The sequence below is a fragment of the Solea solea genome, chromosome 13, assembly GCF_958295425.1.
Source record: "Solea solea chromosome 13, fSolSol10.1, whole genome shotgun sequence".
NCBI lineage: Eukaryota > Metazoa > Chordata > Actinopteri > Pleuronectiformes > Soleidae > Solea > Solea solea.
The window spans coordinates 1,072,600-1,091,747 of NC_081146.1; the positions used below are offsets into that span (position 1 = coordinate 1,072,600).

A 19,148-nucleotide genomic window follows, 5' to 3' on the forward strand; every position below is an offset into this window, starting at 1 on the left:
TTACTGAGTTTACTGCGTTTCCTGCGTTTCCTGAGTTTACTGCGTTTACTGCGTTTCCTGAGTTTTCTGAGTTTCCTGAGTTTCCTGAGTTTACTGTGTTTACTGCGTTTCCTGCGTTACCTGAGTTTCCTGAGTTTACTGCGTTTCCTGCGTTTACGGCGTTTACGGAGTTTACTGAGTTTACTGAGTTTACTGAGTTTCCTGAGTTTCCTGAGTTTACTGCGTTTCCTGAGTTTCCTGAGTTTACTGCGTTTCCTGAGTTTACTAAGCTTACTGAGTTTACTGTGTTTACTGAGTTTGCTGAGTTTACTGCGTTTACTGAGTTTACTGCGTTTACAGAGTTTGCTGAGTTTACTGTGTTTACTGAGTTTACTGAGTTTACTGTGTTTACTGAGTTTACTGAGTTTGCTGAGTTTACTGTGTTTACTGAGTTTACTGCGTTTACTGAGTTTACTGAGTTTACTGCGTTTCCTGAGTTTACTGCGTTTACTGAGTTTACTGCGTTTACTGCGTTTACTGAGTTTACTGAGTTTACTGTGTTTACTGCGTTTACTGAGTTTACTGTGTTTACTGAGTTTCCTGCATTTTCTGCGTTTCCTGAGTTTACTGTGTTTACTGCGTTTACTGAGTTTACTGTGTTTACTGAGTTTCCTGCATTTTCTGCGTTTTCTGCATTTCCTGAGTTTACTGCGTTTACTGAGTGACACGTGAACACACACACAGACGTTCATGTGTTCACGTGATATTAAACACAGTGAAACAGACTCAGGGTGATGCCAGCGCTCCCTGCTCATTGTTTGCCAGTCTGTCACTCATCAGCACACCTGCAGCACAGACGTCACCTGAGAAGTGAACACCTTGAAATGAGATCTCAGATTCTCCATCATGTTTCAGTCATAGCGCCACCTGAAGGTGTCATCATGAGCTGCAGCTCACAATTCAAATCAAGCAGAGTGAACACTGTAGCTTACTTCTCCCCTTCCTCATCTCCCTTCTCCTCTTCCTCATCTCCCTTGTTCTCTTCCTCATTTCCCTCTTCCTCATCTCCTCTTCCTCCTCCTCCTCACTTCTGACTGACACAGACAAACAGCTCTGGAGAGAAAACATCATCTTATTTCTTGTTTCTTCACTGGATCATAACAACACTGTGTTTGACGAGTGGCATCAATAATTCGACACACACACACACACAGACACACAGTGTGAGTGTGTGTTGATAGTTGTTGATGATTGTGTTTCAGAATAATTAATTGTGTAAATTATTTACGTACACAACTCATCTGTCTATAACACACACGCACACACACACACACACAAACACAGACAGAGAGTGAGAGATACACACAAACAGACAGAGAGCAAGAGACACACACACACACACACAGAGCGAGAGACACACACACATACAGAGAGTGAGAGACACACACACAGAGCGAGAGACACACACATACAGAGACACACACACAGAGGGTGAGAGAGACACACACAGAGACACACACATACAGATTCAGTCAAACACAGTCACTGAGCAAACAAAGAGAAAACACAAACACAGCTAGGTGTTAGCAGAACGACTGGTTGGCACGGTGACACACACGCACACACGGCAGCAGACCCTCAGGGTGTGAGCGAGTCGTCCTGTCAGAGCTGATCAGAGGTTGTGGGTTCAAAAACACAAACCTGCTTCATATTAGATTATAATACCTGCTCTGAAGAGTGTGTGTGTGTGTGTGTGTGTGTGTGAGAGAGAGAGAGAGAGAGAGAGAGAGAGAGAGAGAGAGAGAGAGAGGACATGTACACTTTAGTTTTTTTTCCCTGAGACACCAAAATAAAGTTGACTCTTGACATGTCTGCCAAAAGCACTCTTTAAAGACTTGTGTTATAACATCCACATGTTTGTGAGACACACTTTCCCAAAAGTAAACCACTCCCTCTCCTCTGTGTCAGAGACTGGGGATCAAACCACCAACCTCCTGTTTATTGAATGACCCTCTCTACCCTCTGAGCCACAGCTGCTCCTGAACTTCAGCTCCATGTGGGTCAGGTACACTGGGACCAGTGTGGACAGCTGTCACTGTGAGTGTGTGTGTGTGTGTGTGTGTGTGTGTGTGTGTATGTGAGTGTGTGTCTGTGTGTGTGTATGTATGTGAGTTTGCCTTTGTGTGTGTCTGTCTGTATGTGTCTGTGTGTGTCTGTCTGTATGAGTGTGTGTCTGTGTGTGTGTGTGTGCGTGTGTCTGTGTATGTGTGTGTGTCTGTATGTGCATGTGTGTGTCTGTGTGTGTGTGTGTGTGTGCGTGTGTCTGTATGAGTGTGTGTCTGTATCTGTGTGTCTGTATGAGTGTCTGTGTGTGTGTGTGCCTGTCTGTATGAGTGTGTGTGTGTCTGTGTGTCTGTATGAGTGTCTGTGTGTGTGTGTGTGCCTGTCTGTATGAGTGTGTGTGTGTGTGTATCTGTCTGTATGAGTGTCTGTGTGTGTGTGTGTCTGTATGTGTGTATGAGTGTCTGTGTCTGTCTGTATGTGTGTGTGTGTGTCTGTGTGTATGAGTGTCTGTGTGTGTGTCTGTATGTGTGTATGAGTGTGTGTGTGTGTCTATCTGTCTGTATGAGTGTCTGTGTGTGTGTGTGTGTCTGTATGTGTGTATGAGTGTCTGTGTGTGTGTCTGTATGTGTGTATGAGTGTATGTGTGTGTGTCTATCTGTCTGTATGAGTGTCTGTGTGTGTGTCTGTATGTGTGTATGAATGTCTGTGTCTGTATGTGTGTATGAGTTTATGTGTGTGTGTGTGTGTGTGTGAGTGAGTGAGTGTGTGTCTGTCTGTCTGTCTGTCTGTATGAGTGTGTGTGTCTGTGTGTATGAGTGTGTGTGTGTCTGTCTGTCTGTATGAGTGTCTGTGTGTGTGTCTGTATGTTTGTATGAGTGTCTGTGTGTGTGTCTGTCTATATGAGTGTCTGTGTGTGTCTGTATGTGTGTAGGAGTTTATGTGTGTGTGTCTGTCTGTATGAGTGTGTGTGTGTGTGTCTGTATCAGTGTCTGTGTGGGTGTCTGTCTGTATGAGTGTCTGTGTGTGTGTCTCTATGTGTGTATGAGTGTCTGTGTGTGTGTATGTCTATATCAGTGTCTGTGTGTGTGTCTGTATGTGTGTATGAGTTTCTGTGTGTGTGTGTCTGTCTGTATGAGTGTGTGTGTGTGTGTGTGTGTGTGTCTGTATGAGTGTCTGTGTGTGTGTCTGTGTGTGTGTCTGTATGTGTGTATGAGTGTGTGTGTGTGTGTCTGTATGTATGAGTGTCTGTATGTGTGTATGAGTTTCTGTGGGTGTGTCTGTCTGTATGAGTGTGTGTGTGTGTGTGTATGAGTGTCTGTATGTGTGTATGAGTGTCATGTGTGTGTCTGTATGTGTGTATGAGTGTCTGTGTGTATGAGTGTCTGTATGTGTGTATGAGTGTCTATGTGTGTGTATGAGTGTCTATGTGTGTGTATGAGTGTCTGTGTGTGTGTATGAGTGTCTGTGTGTGTGTCTGTATGTGTGAATGAGTGTCTGTGTGTGTGTCTGTATGAGTGTCTATGTGTGTGTATGAGTGTCTGTATGTGTGTATGAGTGTCTGTGTCTGTATGTGTGAATGAGTGTCTATGTGTGTGTCTATGTGTGTATGAGTGTCTGTGTGTGTGTCTGTATGTGTGTATGAGTGTCTGTGTGTGTGTCTGTATGTATGAGTGTCTGTGTGTCTGTATGTGTGTATGAGTTTCTGTGGGTGTGTCTGTCTGTATGAGTGTGTGTGTGTGTGTATGAGTGTCATGTGTGTGTCTGTATGTGTGTATGAGTGTCTGTGTGTATGAGTGTCTGTATGTGGGTATGAGTGTCTATGTGTGTGTATGAGTGTCTATGTGTGTGTATGAGTGTCTGTGTGTGTGTATGAGTGTCTGTGTGTGTGTGTCTGTATGTGTGAATGAGTGTCTGTGTGTGTGTCTGTATGAGTGTCTATGTGTGTGTATGAGTGTCTGTGTCTGTATGTGTGAATGAGTGTCTATGTGTGTGTCTATGTGTGTATGAGTGTCTGTGTGTGTGTCTGTATGTGTGTATGAGTGTCTGTGTGTGTGTCTGTATGTATGAGTGTCTGTGTGTCTGTATGTGTGTATGAGTTTCTGTGGGTGTGTCTGTCTGTATGAGTGTGTGTGTGTGTGTGTATGAGTGTCTGTATGTGTGTATGAGTGTCATGTGTGTGTCTGTATGTGTGTATGAGTGTCTGTGTGTATGAGTGTCTGTATGTGTGTATGAGTGTCTATGTGTGTGTATGAGTGTCTGTGTGTGTGTATGAGTGTCTGTGTGTGTGTCTGTATGTGTGAATGAGTGTCTGTGTGTGTGTCTGTATGAGTGTCTATGTGTGTGTATGAGTGTCTGTATGTGTGTATGAGTGTCTGTATGTGTGTATGAGTGTCTGTGTCTGTATGTGTGAATGAGTGTCTATGTGTGTGTCTATGTGTGTATGAGTGTCTGTGTGTGTGTCTGTATGTGTGTATGAGTGTCTGTATGTGTGTATGAGTGTCTGTATGTGTGTATGAGTGTCTGTGTGTGTGTATGAGTGTCTGTATGTGTGTATGAGTGTCTGTGTGTGTGTATGAGTGTCTGTATGTGTGTATGAGTGTCTCTGTGTGTGTCTGTATGTGTGTATGAGTTTCTGTGGGTGTGTCTGTCTGTATGAGTGTGTGTGTGTGTGTGTATGAGTGTCTGTATGTGTGTATGAGTGTCATGTGTGTGTCTGTATGTGAATGAGTGTCTATGTGTGTATGAGTGTCTGTGTGTGTGTCTGTATGTGTGTATGAGTGTCTCTGTGTGTCTGTATGTGTGTATGAGTGTCTCTGTGTGTGTCTGTATGTGTGTATGAGTTTCTGTGGGTGTGTCTGTCTGTATGAGTGTGTGTGTGTGTGTATGAGTGTCTGTATGTGTGTATGAGTGTCATGTGTGTGTCTATGTGTGAATGAGTGTCTATGTGTGTGTCTATGTGTGTATGAGTGGCTGTGTGTGTCTGTATGTGTGTATGAGTGTCTGTATGTGTGTGTGTCTGTATGTGTGTATGAGTGTCTGTATGTGTGTATGAGTGTATGAGTGTCTGTGTGTGTGTATGAGTGTCTGTATGTGTGTATGAGTGTCTCTGTGTGTGTCTGTATGTGTGTATGAGTTTCTGTGGGTGTGTCTGTCTGTATGAGTGTGTGTGTGTGTGTATGAGTGTCTGTATGTGTGTATGAGTGTCATGTGTGTGTCTGTATGTGTGTCTGTGTGTCTGTATGTGTGTATGAGTGTCTGTGTGTGTGTCTGTATGTGTGTATGAGTGTCTGTATGAGTGTCTGAGTGTCTGTATGTGTGTATGAGTGTCTGTGTGTGTGTCTGTATGTGTGTATGAGTGTCTGTATGAGTGTCTGAGTGTCTGTATGTGTGTATGAGTGTCTGTGTGTGTGTCTGTATGTGTGTATGAGTGTCTGTATGTGTGTCTGAGTGTCTATGTGTGTGTATGAGTGTCTGTATGAGTGTCTGTGTGTGTCTGTATGTGTGTATGAGTGTGTGTCTGTATGTGTGTATGAGTGTCTGTGTGTGTGTCTGTGTGTGTGTATGAGTGTCTGTATGTGTGTATGAGTGTCATGTGTGTGTCTGTATGTGAATGAGTGTCTATGTGTGTGTCTATGTGTGTATGAGTGTCTGTGTGTGTGTCTGTATGTGTGTATGAGTGTCTCTGTGTGTCTGTATGTGTGTATGAGTGTCTCTGTGTGTGTCTGTATGTGTGTATGAGTTTCTGTGGGTGTGTCTGTCTGTATGAGTGTGTGTGTGTGTGTATGAGTGTCTGTATGTGTGTATGAGTGTCATGTGTGTGTCTATGTGTGAATGAGTGTCTATGTGTGTGTCTATGTGTGTATGAGTGTCTGTGTGTGTCTGTATGTGTGTATGAGTGTCTGTATGTGTGTGTGTCTGTATGTCTGTATGAGTGTCTGTATGTGTGTATGAGTGTATGAGTGTCTGTGTGTGTGTATGAGTGTCTGTATGTGTGTATGAGTGTCTCTGTGTGTGTCTGTATGTGTGTATGAGTTTCTGTGGGTGTGTCTGTCTGTATGAGTGTGTGTGTGTGTGTATGAGTGTCTGTATGTGTGTATGAGTGTCATGTGTGTGTCTGTATGTGTGTCTGTGTGTCTGTATGTGTGTATGAGTGTCTGTGTGTGTGTCTGTATGTGTGTATGAGTGTCTGTATGAGTGTCTGAGTGTCTGTATGTGTGTATGAGTGTCTGTGTGTGTGTCTGTATGTGTGTATGAGTGTCTGTATGAGTGTCTGAGTGTCTGTATGTGTGTATGAGTGTCTGTGTGTGTGTCTGTATGTGTGTATGAGTGTCTGTATGTGTGTCTGAGTGTCTATGTGTGTGTATGAGTGTCTGTATGAGTGTCTGTGTGTGTGTCTGTATGTGTGTATGAGTGTGTGTCTGTATGTGTGTATGAGTGTCTGTGTGTGTGTCTGTGTGTGTGTATGAGTGTCTGTATGTGTGTATGAGTGTCATGTGTGTGTCTGTATGTGAATGAGTGTCTATGTGTGTGTCTATGTGTGTATGAGTGTCTGTGTGTGTGTCTGTATGTGTGTATGAGTGTCTCTGTGTGTCTGTATGTGTGTATGAGTGTCTCTGTGTGTGTCTGTATGTGTGTATGAGTTTCTGTGGGTGTGTCTGTCTGTATGAGTGTGTGTGTGTGTGTATGAGTGTCTGTATGTGTGTATGAGTGTCATGTGTGTGTCTATGTGTGAATGAGTGTCTATGTGTGTGTCTATGTGTGTATGAGTGTCTGTGTGTGTCTGTATGTGTGTATGAGTGTCTGTATGTGTGTGTGTCTGTATGTCTGTATGAGTGTCTGTATGTGTGTATGAGTGTATGAGTGTCTGTGTGTGTGTATGAGTGTCTGTATGTGTGTATGAGTGTCTCTGTGTGTGTCTGTATGTGTGTATGAGTTTCTGTGGGTGTGTCTGTCTGTATGAGTGTGTGTGTGTGTGTATGAGTGTCTGTATGTGTGTATGAGTGTCATGTGTGTGTCTGTATGTGTGTCTGTGTGTCTGTATGTGTGTATGAGTGTCTGTGTGTGTGTCTGTATGTGTGTATGAGTGTCTGTATGAGTGTCTGAGTGTCTGTATGTGTGTATGAGTGTCTGTGTGTGTGTCTGTATGTGTGTATGAGTGTCTGTATGAGTGTCTGAGTGTCTGTATGTGTGTATGAGTGTCTGTGTGTGTGTCTGTATGTGTGTATGAGTGTCTGTATGTGTGTCTGAGTGTCTATGTGTGTGTATGAGTGTCTGTATGAGTGTCTGTGTGTGTGTCTGTATGTGTGTATGAGTGTGTGTCTGTATGTGTGTATGAGTGTCTGTGTGTGTGTCTGTGTGTGTGTATGAGTGTCTGTATGTGTGTGTCAGACAGGAGTTGTTGATCCACTGCTGCCTCGATCACTACGTTCACATGTCTGATTTTGTTACTTCAGTGTTTGAAATCCTTCACTCAGACTAACCGCAGTGACACAAAGTGACCACACGAGGCAGCAGAGGAGCAGCAGCTCCTGTGTGTGTGTGACTTTCTCTCTTTGGTGGTTTGGTGTGAGACCACCACTCAAGAGCAAAGTTAACTTTAACAGTCTTAAATGTCCATGACTCACACACAGCAGTGATTTATGACCTTCACTGATCTCTGCAGGGTGAACAATCACGTTACAGAGCTTCTCCACATCCATAACACACGGGCACACGGATCAGAACTGAGAAGTGTTTTATGAAATAAGAGTAAAGAACCAAGTCAAAACCACATGAGACCGCTTGTGACCACAGTGTCAACGCAACAGGAAGTCGGCCATTTTGAGTTGGGGCACAATCATGTGTGTTCTAACATGAATCACATGAATATGAATGTCGATCTCTGTCGTCACAGCGACACGACCTTGTCCTTGTCCTGGCTGGTCGGTGAGCGCCTGAAGCTACAGCTGATCCGCTGTCAATAAGTCATTAGGACGAGGAGGACAGAGACACTGAGGACAGCATCCACGTCGACACCAGTTAGTGATTCTCAAACACTGGGCAGGGACCCACAGAGGGGTCACGGGAGATTTTTTCCGAGGACCCGAAATTAATTTGTCAAAAATGTTCATGAAAATTCATCAGAAAAAAAACGTGTGTGTGTGTGTGTCCACACAGAAACACACACTCTGACCACAACAGTTATCTGGTTTTCTGCTGCATTTAAATATGAAGATAAACACAGTGGTTTAAATGAATTTAAAGTTTAAAAACAAAAGTTTGTTTCTTTTTCTTTTTTTCTGAAGCTGTTTATTTTTCATTTAACCTCGAGGTCAGAGTTTGTTTTTATACACACCCACATGCACACACACCTACACACACACATGCACACACACACACACACATCAGGGGCATTTAATGCCAGCACACTAGTATCCCCACCAAACTGATTAAAGATGTGTTTCCTTTAATTAACAGCTCTATATTAACTCAAATGAATCTATCCTTATTAACTGGATATGTGCCCCAAACGTTTAAAATAGCAGTTATTAAACCCCTTCTCAAAAAAGCGACCCTTGACCCAGATATTTTAGCTAATTACCGACCTATATCTAATCTTCACTTTATTTCTAAAATCTTAGAAAAGGCAGTTGCTAATCAATTATGTGAATATTTGCACATTAATGGCCTGTTTGAAGATTTTCAGTCAGGTTTGAGATTAAACCATAGCACAGAAACAGCACTAGTTAAAGTTAGTAATGATCTTCTCTTGGCTTCAGATAATGGTCTAGTTTCTTTACTTGTCCTGTTAGATCTTAGTGCTGCATTTGACACCATTGATCATAATATTCTACTGCAGAGATTGGAGCAGACTCTTGGTATCACAGGTGCTGCCCTCTGCTGGTTTAAATCATACTTATCTGATAGATTCCAGTTTGTTCATGTTAATGATAAAGCCTCACTACAAACAAAAGTTAATTGTGGAGTTCCACAAGGCTAAGTGCTTGGGCCTATACTTTTTACCTTATATATGCTTCCTCTAGGGAACATTATTAGAAAGCACAACATACACTTTCATTGTTATGCAGATGACACAGCTATATTTATCAATGAGGCCGGATGAAATAAATCAGGTTGTTCAACTCCAGGAATGTCTCAGAGACATTAAGTCCTGGATGACCTGTAACTTTCTACTTTTAAACTTTTATACTTGGCCCTAAACACCTCAGAGAAAAACTTTCTGATCACATTGTCACTTTAGATGACATCACCATGGCTTCCAGTTCCACTGTGAGGAACCTTGGAGTTACTTTTGACCAGGAAATGTCATTTGATTCACACATAAAACTCATTTCCAGAACAGCCTTCTTCCACCTGCGGAACATTATGAAAATTAGAAACATTCTGTCTTTACAGGATGCTGAAAAACTAGTTCATGCTTTTGTTACATCTAGATTAGATTACTGTAACTCCTTATTATCAGGATGTTCCAACAAGTCTGTTAGAACCCTTCAGTTCATTCAAAATGCTGCAGCACGAGTTCTGACAGGAACTAGAAAGAGAGACCATATAACTCCAGTGTTAGCTTCTCTACACTGGCTCCACCCACAGTTAAGAATTCAATTTAAAATCCTCCTCCTCACGTACAAAGCACTTAATGGTCAGGCCCCTTCATACCTGAAAGACCTAGTCTTACCTTATCACCCTAACAGACCACTTAGGTCACAAAATACAGGTTTACTTGTGGTTCCCAGAGTCTGTAAGAGCAGAATGGGAGGCAGAGCCTTTAGTTACCAGGCTCCTCCTCTCCTGTGGAACCAGCTTCCAATGATAGTTCGGGAGGCGGAGCCTCTCTCTGTATTTAAAGTTAGACTTAAAACTTTCCTTTTTGATAAAGCTTATAGTTAGAGCTGGTTCAGGGAAACCTGGACCAGCTCTTAGTTCTGCTGCTATAGACCTAGACTGCTGGGGGATTTTCCTGTGGTGCACGCACATTCACTCTCTCACACTCAGGGTATGAATATGACTTTTTATATGTCATTAACCTTGTCTCTTTCTCTCCCTAGTTTGTGTCTTTCCTTCCTTCCCTCTCTCTCTCTCTCTGTATTCTCATGTTGCAGGTTGCAGGATCCAGATCCAGTGTTTGAGGCTATCCATATCATACACATCATCACCATTATTATTGTGCTATAATTAAAAGTCAATATCATTGACTGTATTAACTTGTAACTTGATACAGTTGTTGTGTATCTGCTCCTGGTCTCTCTCTCTCTTCTGTCTCTACCTCATCTCCCTCTTGTCCTTTCTCTCCCCCCTTTCTGTCCCCACCTCTCCTCTGTCCCCCATTTTCCTTTCACCCCAACCGGTCAAGGCAGATGACTGCACATGTGTGAGTCTGGTTCTGTCAGAGATTTCTTCTTCTGTTAAGAGGGAGTTTTTTCTCTCCACTGATGCCTAGTGTTTGCTCATTGTGTGAACTGTTGTGTTTCTCTGCTCTCCTTGATGTTGTCTATGTACAGACCTGAGATCATGTATGTTAGGATTTGGCGCTATACAAATAACATTGAATTGAATTGAATTGAAATAGTAAAAACGCGTTTATAGCGTCTCTGCATGACATAAAACCTCCTGCACACGCATTGTTGCACATACGCCTGCGTGACGGGTGCGACGGGTGAACTACGCCTCAAATACGTGACATGAAGACCACGCGTGACTGTTAATGAGCGTACAGACACACACTGTGTAGTGTTTGTGGAAATCAAACAGCGAGGGGTCATTTGTGCCGTGCCCCGTGCGAACACAGCGGACGCCTGCGCGCACGCTCGTCTGAATGTACAAATAATGATTTATTTTATTTACAAATCCTAATGTTGCATTCTCTGTCATTAAAACATTACAAATATGAGCCTGGTTGTCAGAAGAGAGCTTTCCCCGTGTATAAAGACGCACATGCCGCTGTTCACCACACAGGTGCTGAAAGGTGACGCATCACTCACTGTCTACAGGACAAACACAAGCAGATGACCAGTGACAGTGTTTTGTAACATCCTCCACCTGCTGCAATAAACGCTTCAGTTCTTTATAAAAAAACACTTCATGGTGCGCCTCGCAACTGAACTGCGTTCTGTCCACATGCGCAAAAGCCAGACACGTCGTGGAGCGTTTTAATAAAAATAAATAATTAATAATATTAAATTCAATTAAATACTAAATCATTATTTGTACATTGAGACAAGCATGCGCACAGACGTCTGCTGCGTTCGCACGTGGCATGACACTTATCACACGCACACATGCCCCCCCACAAATGCGCACACACACGCACACCCCCGCGCGCGCGCACACACACACACATATTTTTCTCACCTCTGCGGTTCTGGACCTTCACCGTCACCTGGGCGGGTTCCCGCAGAGCGCGCGCCAGGTACAAACGCCCGGAGTCCCGCTCAACCTGGACCGGTGACTCCTCCTCCTTCTCTGACGTCACCTGGAACCACCTCTGTTGGAACCTTTGGTCCGGTACCGTGAACACCAGGTCCCCGACCCTGGCCTGGTCCGGGACCGTGATGGTGAAGTTCTGCTCTTCAGACACGGACCGGGTTTTCCTCCTCCTGTGCGCTCCGTGTCCGCACACGTGCACGCGTAGGAACACAGGCTCACCTGTCAGCGGCGCGTCACCGCCGTCCCTCACAAACAGGCGGAGGGTCACGTGACTGATACCCAGGAGCGAGCCGACCAGCAGCACCTGTCCGCTCCGCGCGTGCACGTGCAACAGGTGAGACTCCGGCGACGCGTAAAAAGTCACGCGTCCGTTCCGCTCCGCGTCCGCGTCCTCGGCGTCAAAGCGGGTCAGCGCTGTTCCGCGCGGCGTCAGCGCGTCCACTTCGACGGTCACGTTCCCGCCGGTGAAGCGCGGGATGTTGTCGTTCAGGTCGGACACCGTGACCTGGACCAGCGCGGGCACGCGCGCACATTCGACCCGCAGCTCGTACACAGCGATAAACTCCCGGTCTAGCGCTCTGGCGGAGACCAGACCCAGATGTCCCTGCTGTCCAAGGTGTCCCCGGTGGTTAACCAGCCGGAAATGTGTCGCGTACTCTCCGGTCAGGCTGGTGCCGAGGTTCGTCCTGGAGCAACCGCCGGTGTCCTGCAGCGTCACTCCGTCCACCGGAGTCCCCGCCGCACAGTTCTCCGCTATCTGGCCCAAATAACGCGCTGCGTGTCCGCGCGGAGCGGAGAGACAGACCGGAGAGACCAGATTCAGCAGCAGCACGAGGTTCTGCAGGAGAACCGGTCCGGTCTCAGGTTTAGTCATGGTTTCATCAAAAGAGTTGGTGTTTACAAAAAGAGCTTCAGATCCAGACTCTTCAGGTCCAGACTCTCCAGGTGCAGACTCTCCAGGTCCAGAGACTTTTCAGGTCCAGACTGATGAAGAAGAAGCTCGCGCTCTCTCTCTGTTGTGGATCTGCATCACACGGCAGACTGACCGTCCGCATCCTGCGTGTGTCTCCACAAGCTCCGCCCACCCAGAAGAGCCAAGCCAATCACAGAAAAGGAGATATGATGAGTGACATACCAGAGAGTGCGAGAGTGTGTTCAAATAAAAAAACCTGATGCTTTTATAATTTAAATGCACACACACACACACACACACACAGTTACAGAGTAAGTGGATGAACTACTTTATTTCATGGTTCAGTCCAAGTGTGTGTCATGCAGAGAGATGACACACACTTGGACTGAACTGGTACCAGACCCAGTATCACCTCTGAACTTAAGACCGTGAAGTCATGAAACAAACAGAAAACTGACGTTTGTAAACCACTCACTCTCCCACACACGCACACTCACTCTACCACACACGCACACTCACTCTCCCACACACACGCACACGCACACGCACACTCACTCTCCCACAAACACACACACACAGTCTCACTCTCCCACGCACACACACACACACTCACTCTCCCACACACACACACACACACACACACTCACTCTCCCACACACACACACTGACTTTCTCTCTCTCTCACACACGCACTCACTCTCCCACACACACACACACATACGTGTTTTCAGGACATATCAGGACGTGTGAGAAAAACGTGACATATGAGGACGTGCCTTTCCCAGTGACCTAGAGCCCTGGGAATGAAAATGCCTCTTGTGGCTGCTTTCAGGAATGCATTGATCTATTGAGATTTTGGCTAGGGCTATATTTTGGTCACTGTTATTTCATGTTGTGTCATTATATATGTATATATACATATGTCAGTTAATTGTGAAACCCTTGGATACACACAATTTTTACGTTTTTGTGACTTATAAAGACCAAGTAGGGATAGAGTCATAATTTGCAACTTTGCTTCTGTTATATACGTCTGAAATATCTACATAATAATCATACATGTATATGCTCACTAATCAGGTAACCTGGTAAGAAATATCACATGTTCATACAACAAAAGTGAGCAAATGTGGTCAGTCTACTTATCATTGTGTTGGATTTATGAAGCAGTAAATGTTCAAGTGAAAAAAAATCATGGGAACACTTTCGGCCTTTCATGCTTTTAATGAAAAGATAAACAAGGCCCAGAATAGGCTATGAGCAACACAGGTCTGTGCCTCCTTTCCTCTACTGCAGGTCATGCAGTACACAAAACATGTTTATTATGTAACAAACAACAAACAAACAACATTTACATGAAAAATTACACTGTGCACCCATAACAGGGATTCCTTTACAATGATTTGAAAAAACAAGACTGGCCCAACTAGCACTTCCTTCAAGTGCTATCTCTCTAAAAACAAGGTAAGAACCAATCATCTTATGTATTTACTAAACTAAATTATGGCCAGCCATAATTTAGTTTAGTAAATACATAAGATGACTGTAAATAAAACTCAGAAGAGTGGGGAACAAAAACAAATTAAAAACCCCACAACAGGTGCTCATAAATCTGAACATTTGGCTGCAGTGAACACCTTCACATAGTCTTGTACAAAATAAAAAGAAAAAAGTTCAACTGCATCTATCACAGTGCATTCTATCTATTCATCTTCCTTCTTAATGCTGTGATTCGGTTATGAATGTAGAATTTGATGGCAGACCAGTCTCTGTCTTTCAGAGCTTCCGACTCTGCCTGAAGACAGGCATCACAGTCCCTTTTACCTGGTACTTTGCAGCTTGTTATGAAATGAATCATGTGTCGTTCAACAGCCTTAACTTCATCACCTGTCCACTTGCTTCTCACCTTCTCAGCTGTCAAAAATGAAAGCACATTATAAATTGCTTAACAATTGTTTAATGGCTCTCTGCTAACCTGAATGTTTTTTCAATTTGACCAGCAAATGCTCTTTTACCTTGCTTTTTGTTGGAGCTCTTTAAGGAAAATTGGGCTGTACCAAGTGCTGTGTCTTGCTGGTGATCTGGAAAAAAAAAATGTAAATGTTTGTTATGATAAAATCACATTTGTATACTGTCTTCTGAGAAGAATACAATTTTCAATCCCAGTATATTATATTTTACCATTTATTGGTTGAACATTGCTGATGGTTTTGAGCTGATGTTTTTGAGCTGCTGGTGCAGTTGAGTCAAAGGTGTCCTCCATGTTGTCCAGTATGGCTGTGTCAGAAGTGTCCCCCAAGTTGTTCATTGTGGTAGAGTCAGGTGCATGCGTTGAGTCCCTAGCGGTGTCAGTTCTCGAACCTTTAAAAAGTCACAGTACAATATTCCTAGGTGCTTTGTAGCAGCAACTAAAAGCAAGTCAAGTTAGATTACCATGACCTGGAAGACTGAAAAATGTCAACAACAACAACGAAATATTCATGTCACAATACCTATGTGCTGATCTAGGTGACTACTGGTTTCTTCACTGGAGTCATCATCACTCATAGCTACTTCATCTGATTGAGTAAAACACAGTCAAGAAAAGTATTTTAAGTAAAGGATAAACACACATAAATGATACATTTGAAGCCATAAATTATGTATGAAAATAAATTTACCTTCAGGATTGATCTCAATGTCATCCAACCCTTTCCCCTGCAGGTCAGACAGTTTTCCTTTTTCCATTGCAATCAATAGTTTGCTGATTTTTGCAAGCTGCAGGGTACTCTCTGGAAGCCGGTAGAATTCTCGGTGCACACGGATGTCATGGCCAAGAAAGGTGGCAAGTTGATCCATTTCATTTTCTTTTAGGTTGAGCACTGTGGACAAAGTTGCGACTTGTTTCCACAGTCTTGTTGACGTGAGTGCCTCTGGGTTTTTTGCACCACATTGGTTGGCGTAGGTGCGAAGGCAATCAGACCCTCTGTAGTGGGAAAGAACACCTGGACGTGCAAATAAGTACACATTCTCTGCGTGGACTTGACACTCAATTCTGTTTTTTATAAGCAGATCCATTGCAGCGACCATATCAGGTTGTAAGAAGCACAGGCACCATTCTTGACCTCTTACCACGAATCTCAACTCTGTCAAAGGGCTTTGCAAGATTCTTTTCCAGCTCAGTAAGGCCCATCATAATGTCAGGATTCAACTCTGTACGGTTTCGTGATGTGAAAGTCTGCAGCTCCATTTTTGAAACTTCCCCCTGCCTTTTTCTGTTAAAAAGTACTACCTGCGTCAAAGTCACTTTAGCAAGATTACCAAAGCTTGTGCCGTCAGGTTTTTCCTCTAGGTCCTTCATGCATTTTGCACACTCAGTAGCAAGAAACCTGTGCATCAGCGTCACATCCTGAGTAAATGGTAAAACCAGTGGTTTATTCCATTTGGCTTGTTGAAGTGTACCCAATGCAGCAACTGAAATGGACTCTGTCCACTTTTTCTCATAGAGAGTGGCAAATTGCTTGGCCAACTCTGCAACTTCATGGCGATTTTCAATGATTGTACTGCGCTGCACAATGCCAGCAACTTTGGCCAAACTGTGCCCCAGTTTTAAAGCCAAGGATGGGATTTTGTATGAGTTGCTATCCAACTCATAACCAGCAACAGCTCTGACTGCTTGTATCACATGACGAAAATTCCTGGGCATGACAAGGTCTTCTGTGCACTTCAAAGGTGTTGTAGCTCTAGCTGTTATCAATAACCTAGCCATCTCTCTCATTTTTTGGCATATGTAGTCATTCCTTCTCTCATGTGGTTTCCTTGCATTGTACAATGACTCGCCAAGGCGAAGAATTTCTCTTTCACTCCTTACTACTAAGGAAATCTCATCCTGGTTCATTTCACAGGCAATCTTCCAAACAGCTTCATGAATTTCATGAGGTTTTGGTAAGTCAATTCGGATCCTCTTCTGCCCAGTGGGAAACTCTTCAACTGACCTCTGAGGGCACCTTCTTACATGTCTCCAAAGGCAATCTCTTCCATAAAGTCCTTGACAATATTTGCAATGACTGAAATTATCAGATCGTTTTGCTGATGAAGGTCTTCGACAAGGAACCCATTCTCCAGCACCATCAATTGCCACAGTGGCATTATGGTCAAAGTTTCCTCTCTTCTTAAGGCACCTAAACAGCTCTCTTCTTTTGCGAGATTTCTTATCAAAACTGAGAGCCTTTGCAACATCAGGCTGATTACTGTGAACAGATTCAAGGTGTCTTGCCAATTTAGAAATGGGCTTTTTACTTTTAACAGAAACAATATTGCTTCTTGTTGTACTTGCTTTTTTGTCCGGATTTTTTAAATGGTGAGACTTTTATAGCGCTGTCATTGTTCGGAATCTTTTCCGGTGAATCGGCACTGCACCTTCTTACTGAAGAACTATGACTGTTGCTTATCGGTGATGAACTAAAACTTCTAGGCTTTTCTAAACCTGCAATCTCTCCACTGTGTGTTGAAGCTATACCCATAAATGTGTCCTTGAAGACCTTTTCCAGAGGATTTTCTGAGATACTTAGTTCCCTACTGCAAAGACTTGTGTCTGAGGAACTGCCAGGTGATTCTGGAACATAGTCGATATCTTCATAATCCGAGTGATCTGAGGAATCGTGATCCGATATCTGAGTGAAAATTGGAGAACAAAATTATGATTATAATGATATGAAAGAGACCAAGAAATAGTGTAACACAATAACTACTTTTGAATGAGCTACTTTTGTAAATAAAATATTTTAGCTTTAAATTATTTACTCACAGAATCATTAATTCTGGTTGTCAGACACAAAGTCCTAAGCCTCTCTCTCTCAAAGATCTTTATTTTGGCTTCATCATAACGTTTCTCACAATGAGAATGGTGTCGCTTCAGATTTTGCAGACAGAGGTTTCCTCTCAGCTGTCCCAATTAAGAATCAGATGTAAAGTAATGAGATTATTAATGTTGTGGACATTTTTACATCAATTGATACAGTAATTATTGTTTTAATACAGTACTTAATGGTGCAATGGACCAAACTGAGATATCTGTTATATTCCAAATAGAAAAAAATACATGTGTAATCACCTGTTCATAGGATGCAGTGGATCTCTCACTGACTTCAGGGTCTGCTGAATTAGTCGTGATCTCAACACTTGATGTCTGCAACAAAACACAACAGTACACAGTCAGATATATTGTGTACTATAACATACAGTAGAGCAGAACTTATTATAAAACATAAGCACACTTGTTTCATGAGGATCTGGACTTATTCTTCCAGACTCTATAGAAACTGTTATCATTGTAAATGATATACTTCCCAACAATATGGGGACGCTGTAACACACACACACACACTCTACAGTCAGTGGGTCAGACCATATGAGGACGTCAAACCAAACACACACTCAAGTCTTTGACAGCTAAACAATATGAGGACCTGACGACTGAACACATGTAGTACTCATTCCAATAACTACTGTCATCTTCTGTTGCTGTCTAAGAAAGCTGTAGACCAGAAATTAATCTAAATACATCAAATTCCCCTCAAATTCAATCATGTGAACTAACCAGCATGAAGTTATCGAAAAGTGCAAATAACATACAATTTTTTTATAGTTATCTTATTATCTCATAACACTGTTTATATGATGCTACAATAAGCTATCAAGAGGATTTACTTACCAGAGCTCGCCATGGCCACTGAGATTTGCCATAGTCGTAGGTTATTTCAGTCTCTGCTTGGATGTTTTGGATAGCAAACAAGCAAAGATGAAGTTTACCCTGGACTGTCATTTTTTTCATTTTGCAGTTTGGGGACTTGTGGTCATCATTAACCAGCCGGCCTAGTGAGCCATCTTCACGTGAAGCATCAATACTACAATTGAAGAAGGGAACATATTGAAGTTTTCACATCTAAAACCATAGTACTGTTGAGAACACATGATTATTCTCTAGGTCTCTACTTACCACCATATGTCACTGTTCCAGTCAACATCAAACAGGAATGCATTTTGCTTCTCTGTGTACTTCTTTTGCCTCTTGTCCCGTTCATATTTTGAGATGAATTCCCCACGGTACTCTACCACTAAGGAACCCTTTTCGATGGGTGCACAGGCAAATACACCACGACCTGATATAACAAATTCCGCGAATCATTGTTAGGTAGAACAATGTATATCAGATTTACTAACTGACAAAACATATGCAGAACAAAGTTTTGTTCTAACAGCAAAAAAAGGTGCTGAGAACCATAAGGAATTATATAACATACCTTTAAAGACATTGATCCATCGAAATTTCAAACAAGTCTTGTCATGTCCAGACAAAATAAATTGAGTAGCCTCAGCTTGAGGAGTAAGTCTGGGTCTTCTTTTTGACATGGTGTTCACTCGGCCATGTGCTCTTCAAGCCTGTTATTGTGTATGGAAATGGACATGTGGAAATTACAAAACTACAATGAGATAGCTTTGCAAAAAATGCAAATACTTGCTTAGAAAGCAACTGTGATGACAATAGTAGCCTAACTACATTACCTAAACAAAGAAGCACATCCAAAACAAATCCAAAGATAAACACTGCCTCACACACACTTCAGTCCTTTCAAAGCTAAACAATATGAGGACCTGACGACTGAACACATGTATGACTCATGTCAATAACTACCAGCATCTTCTATTGTAGGCTAACAAACTGTTGAAAACATTTTAGACAACTGTCTCTGTAGATAAAAATGAAGAAAACGTTTGTTTGGTTCGTTTT

The 19,148-nt window shown here is 42.9% G+C and overlaps 1 protein-coding gene across 1 annotated transcript in view; it reads right to left on the reverse strand.

The window, feature by feature from the left end:
• si:dkey-22o22.2 (neural-cadherin) overlaps window positions 1-12,481 on the reverse strand; it is an 83,189-nt gene extending 70,708 nt beyond the window's left edge. Inside the window, exon 1 of the mRNA XM_058648281.1 lies at window positions 11,392-12,481. Coding sequence (XP_058504264.1) covers window positions 11,392-12,340 — 949 coding nt within the window. The 5' untranslated portion in view covers window positions 12,341-12,481. The remainder of the gene's footprint in view (window positions 1-11,391) is intronic.
• Window positions 12,482-19,148: the final 6,667 nt, after the last annotated feature.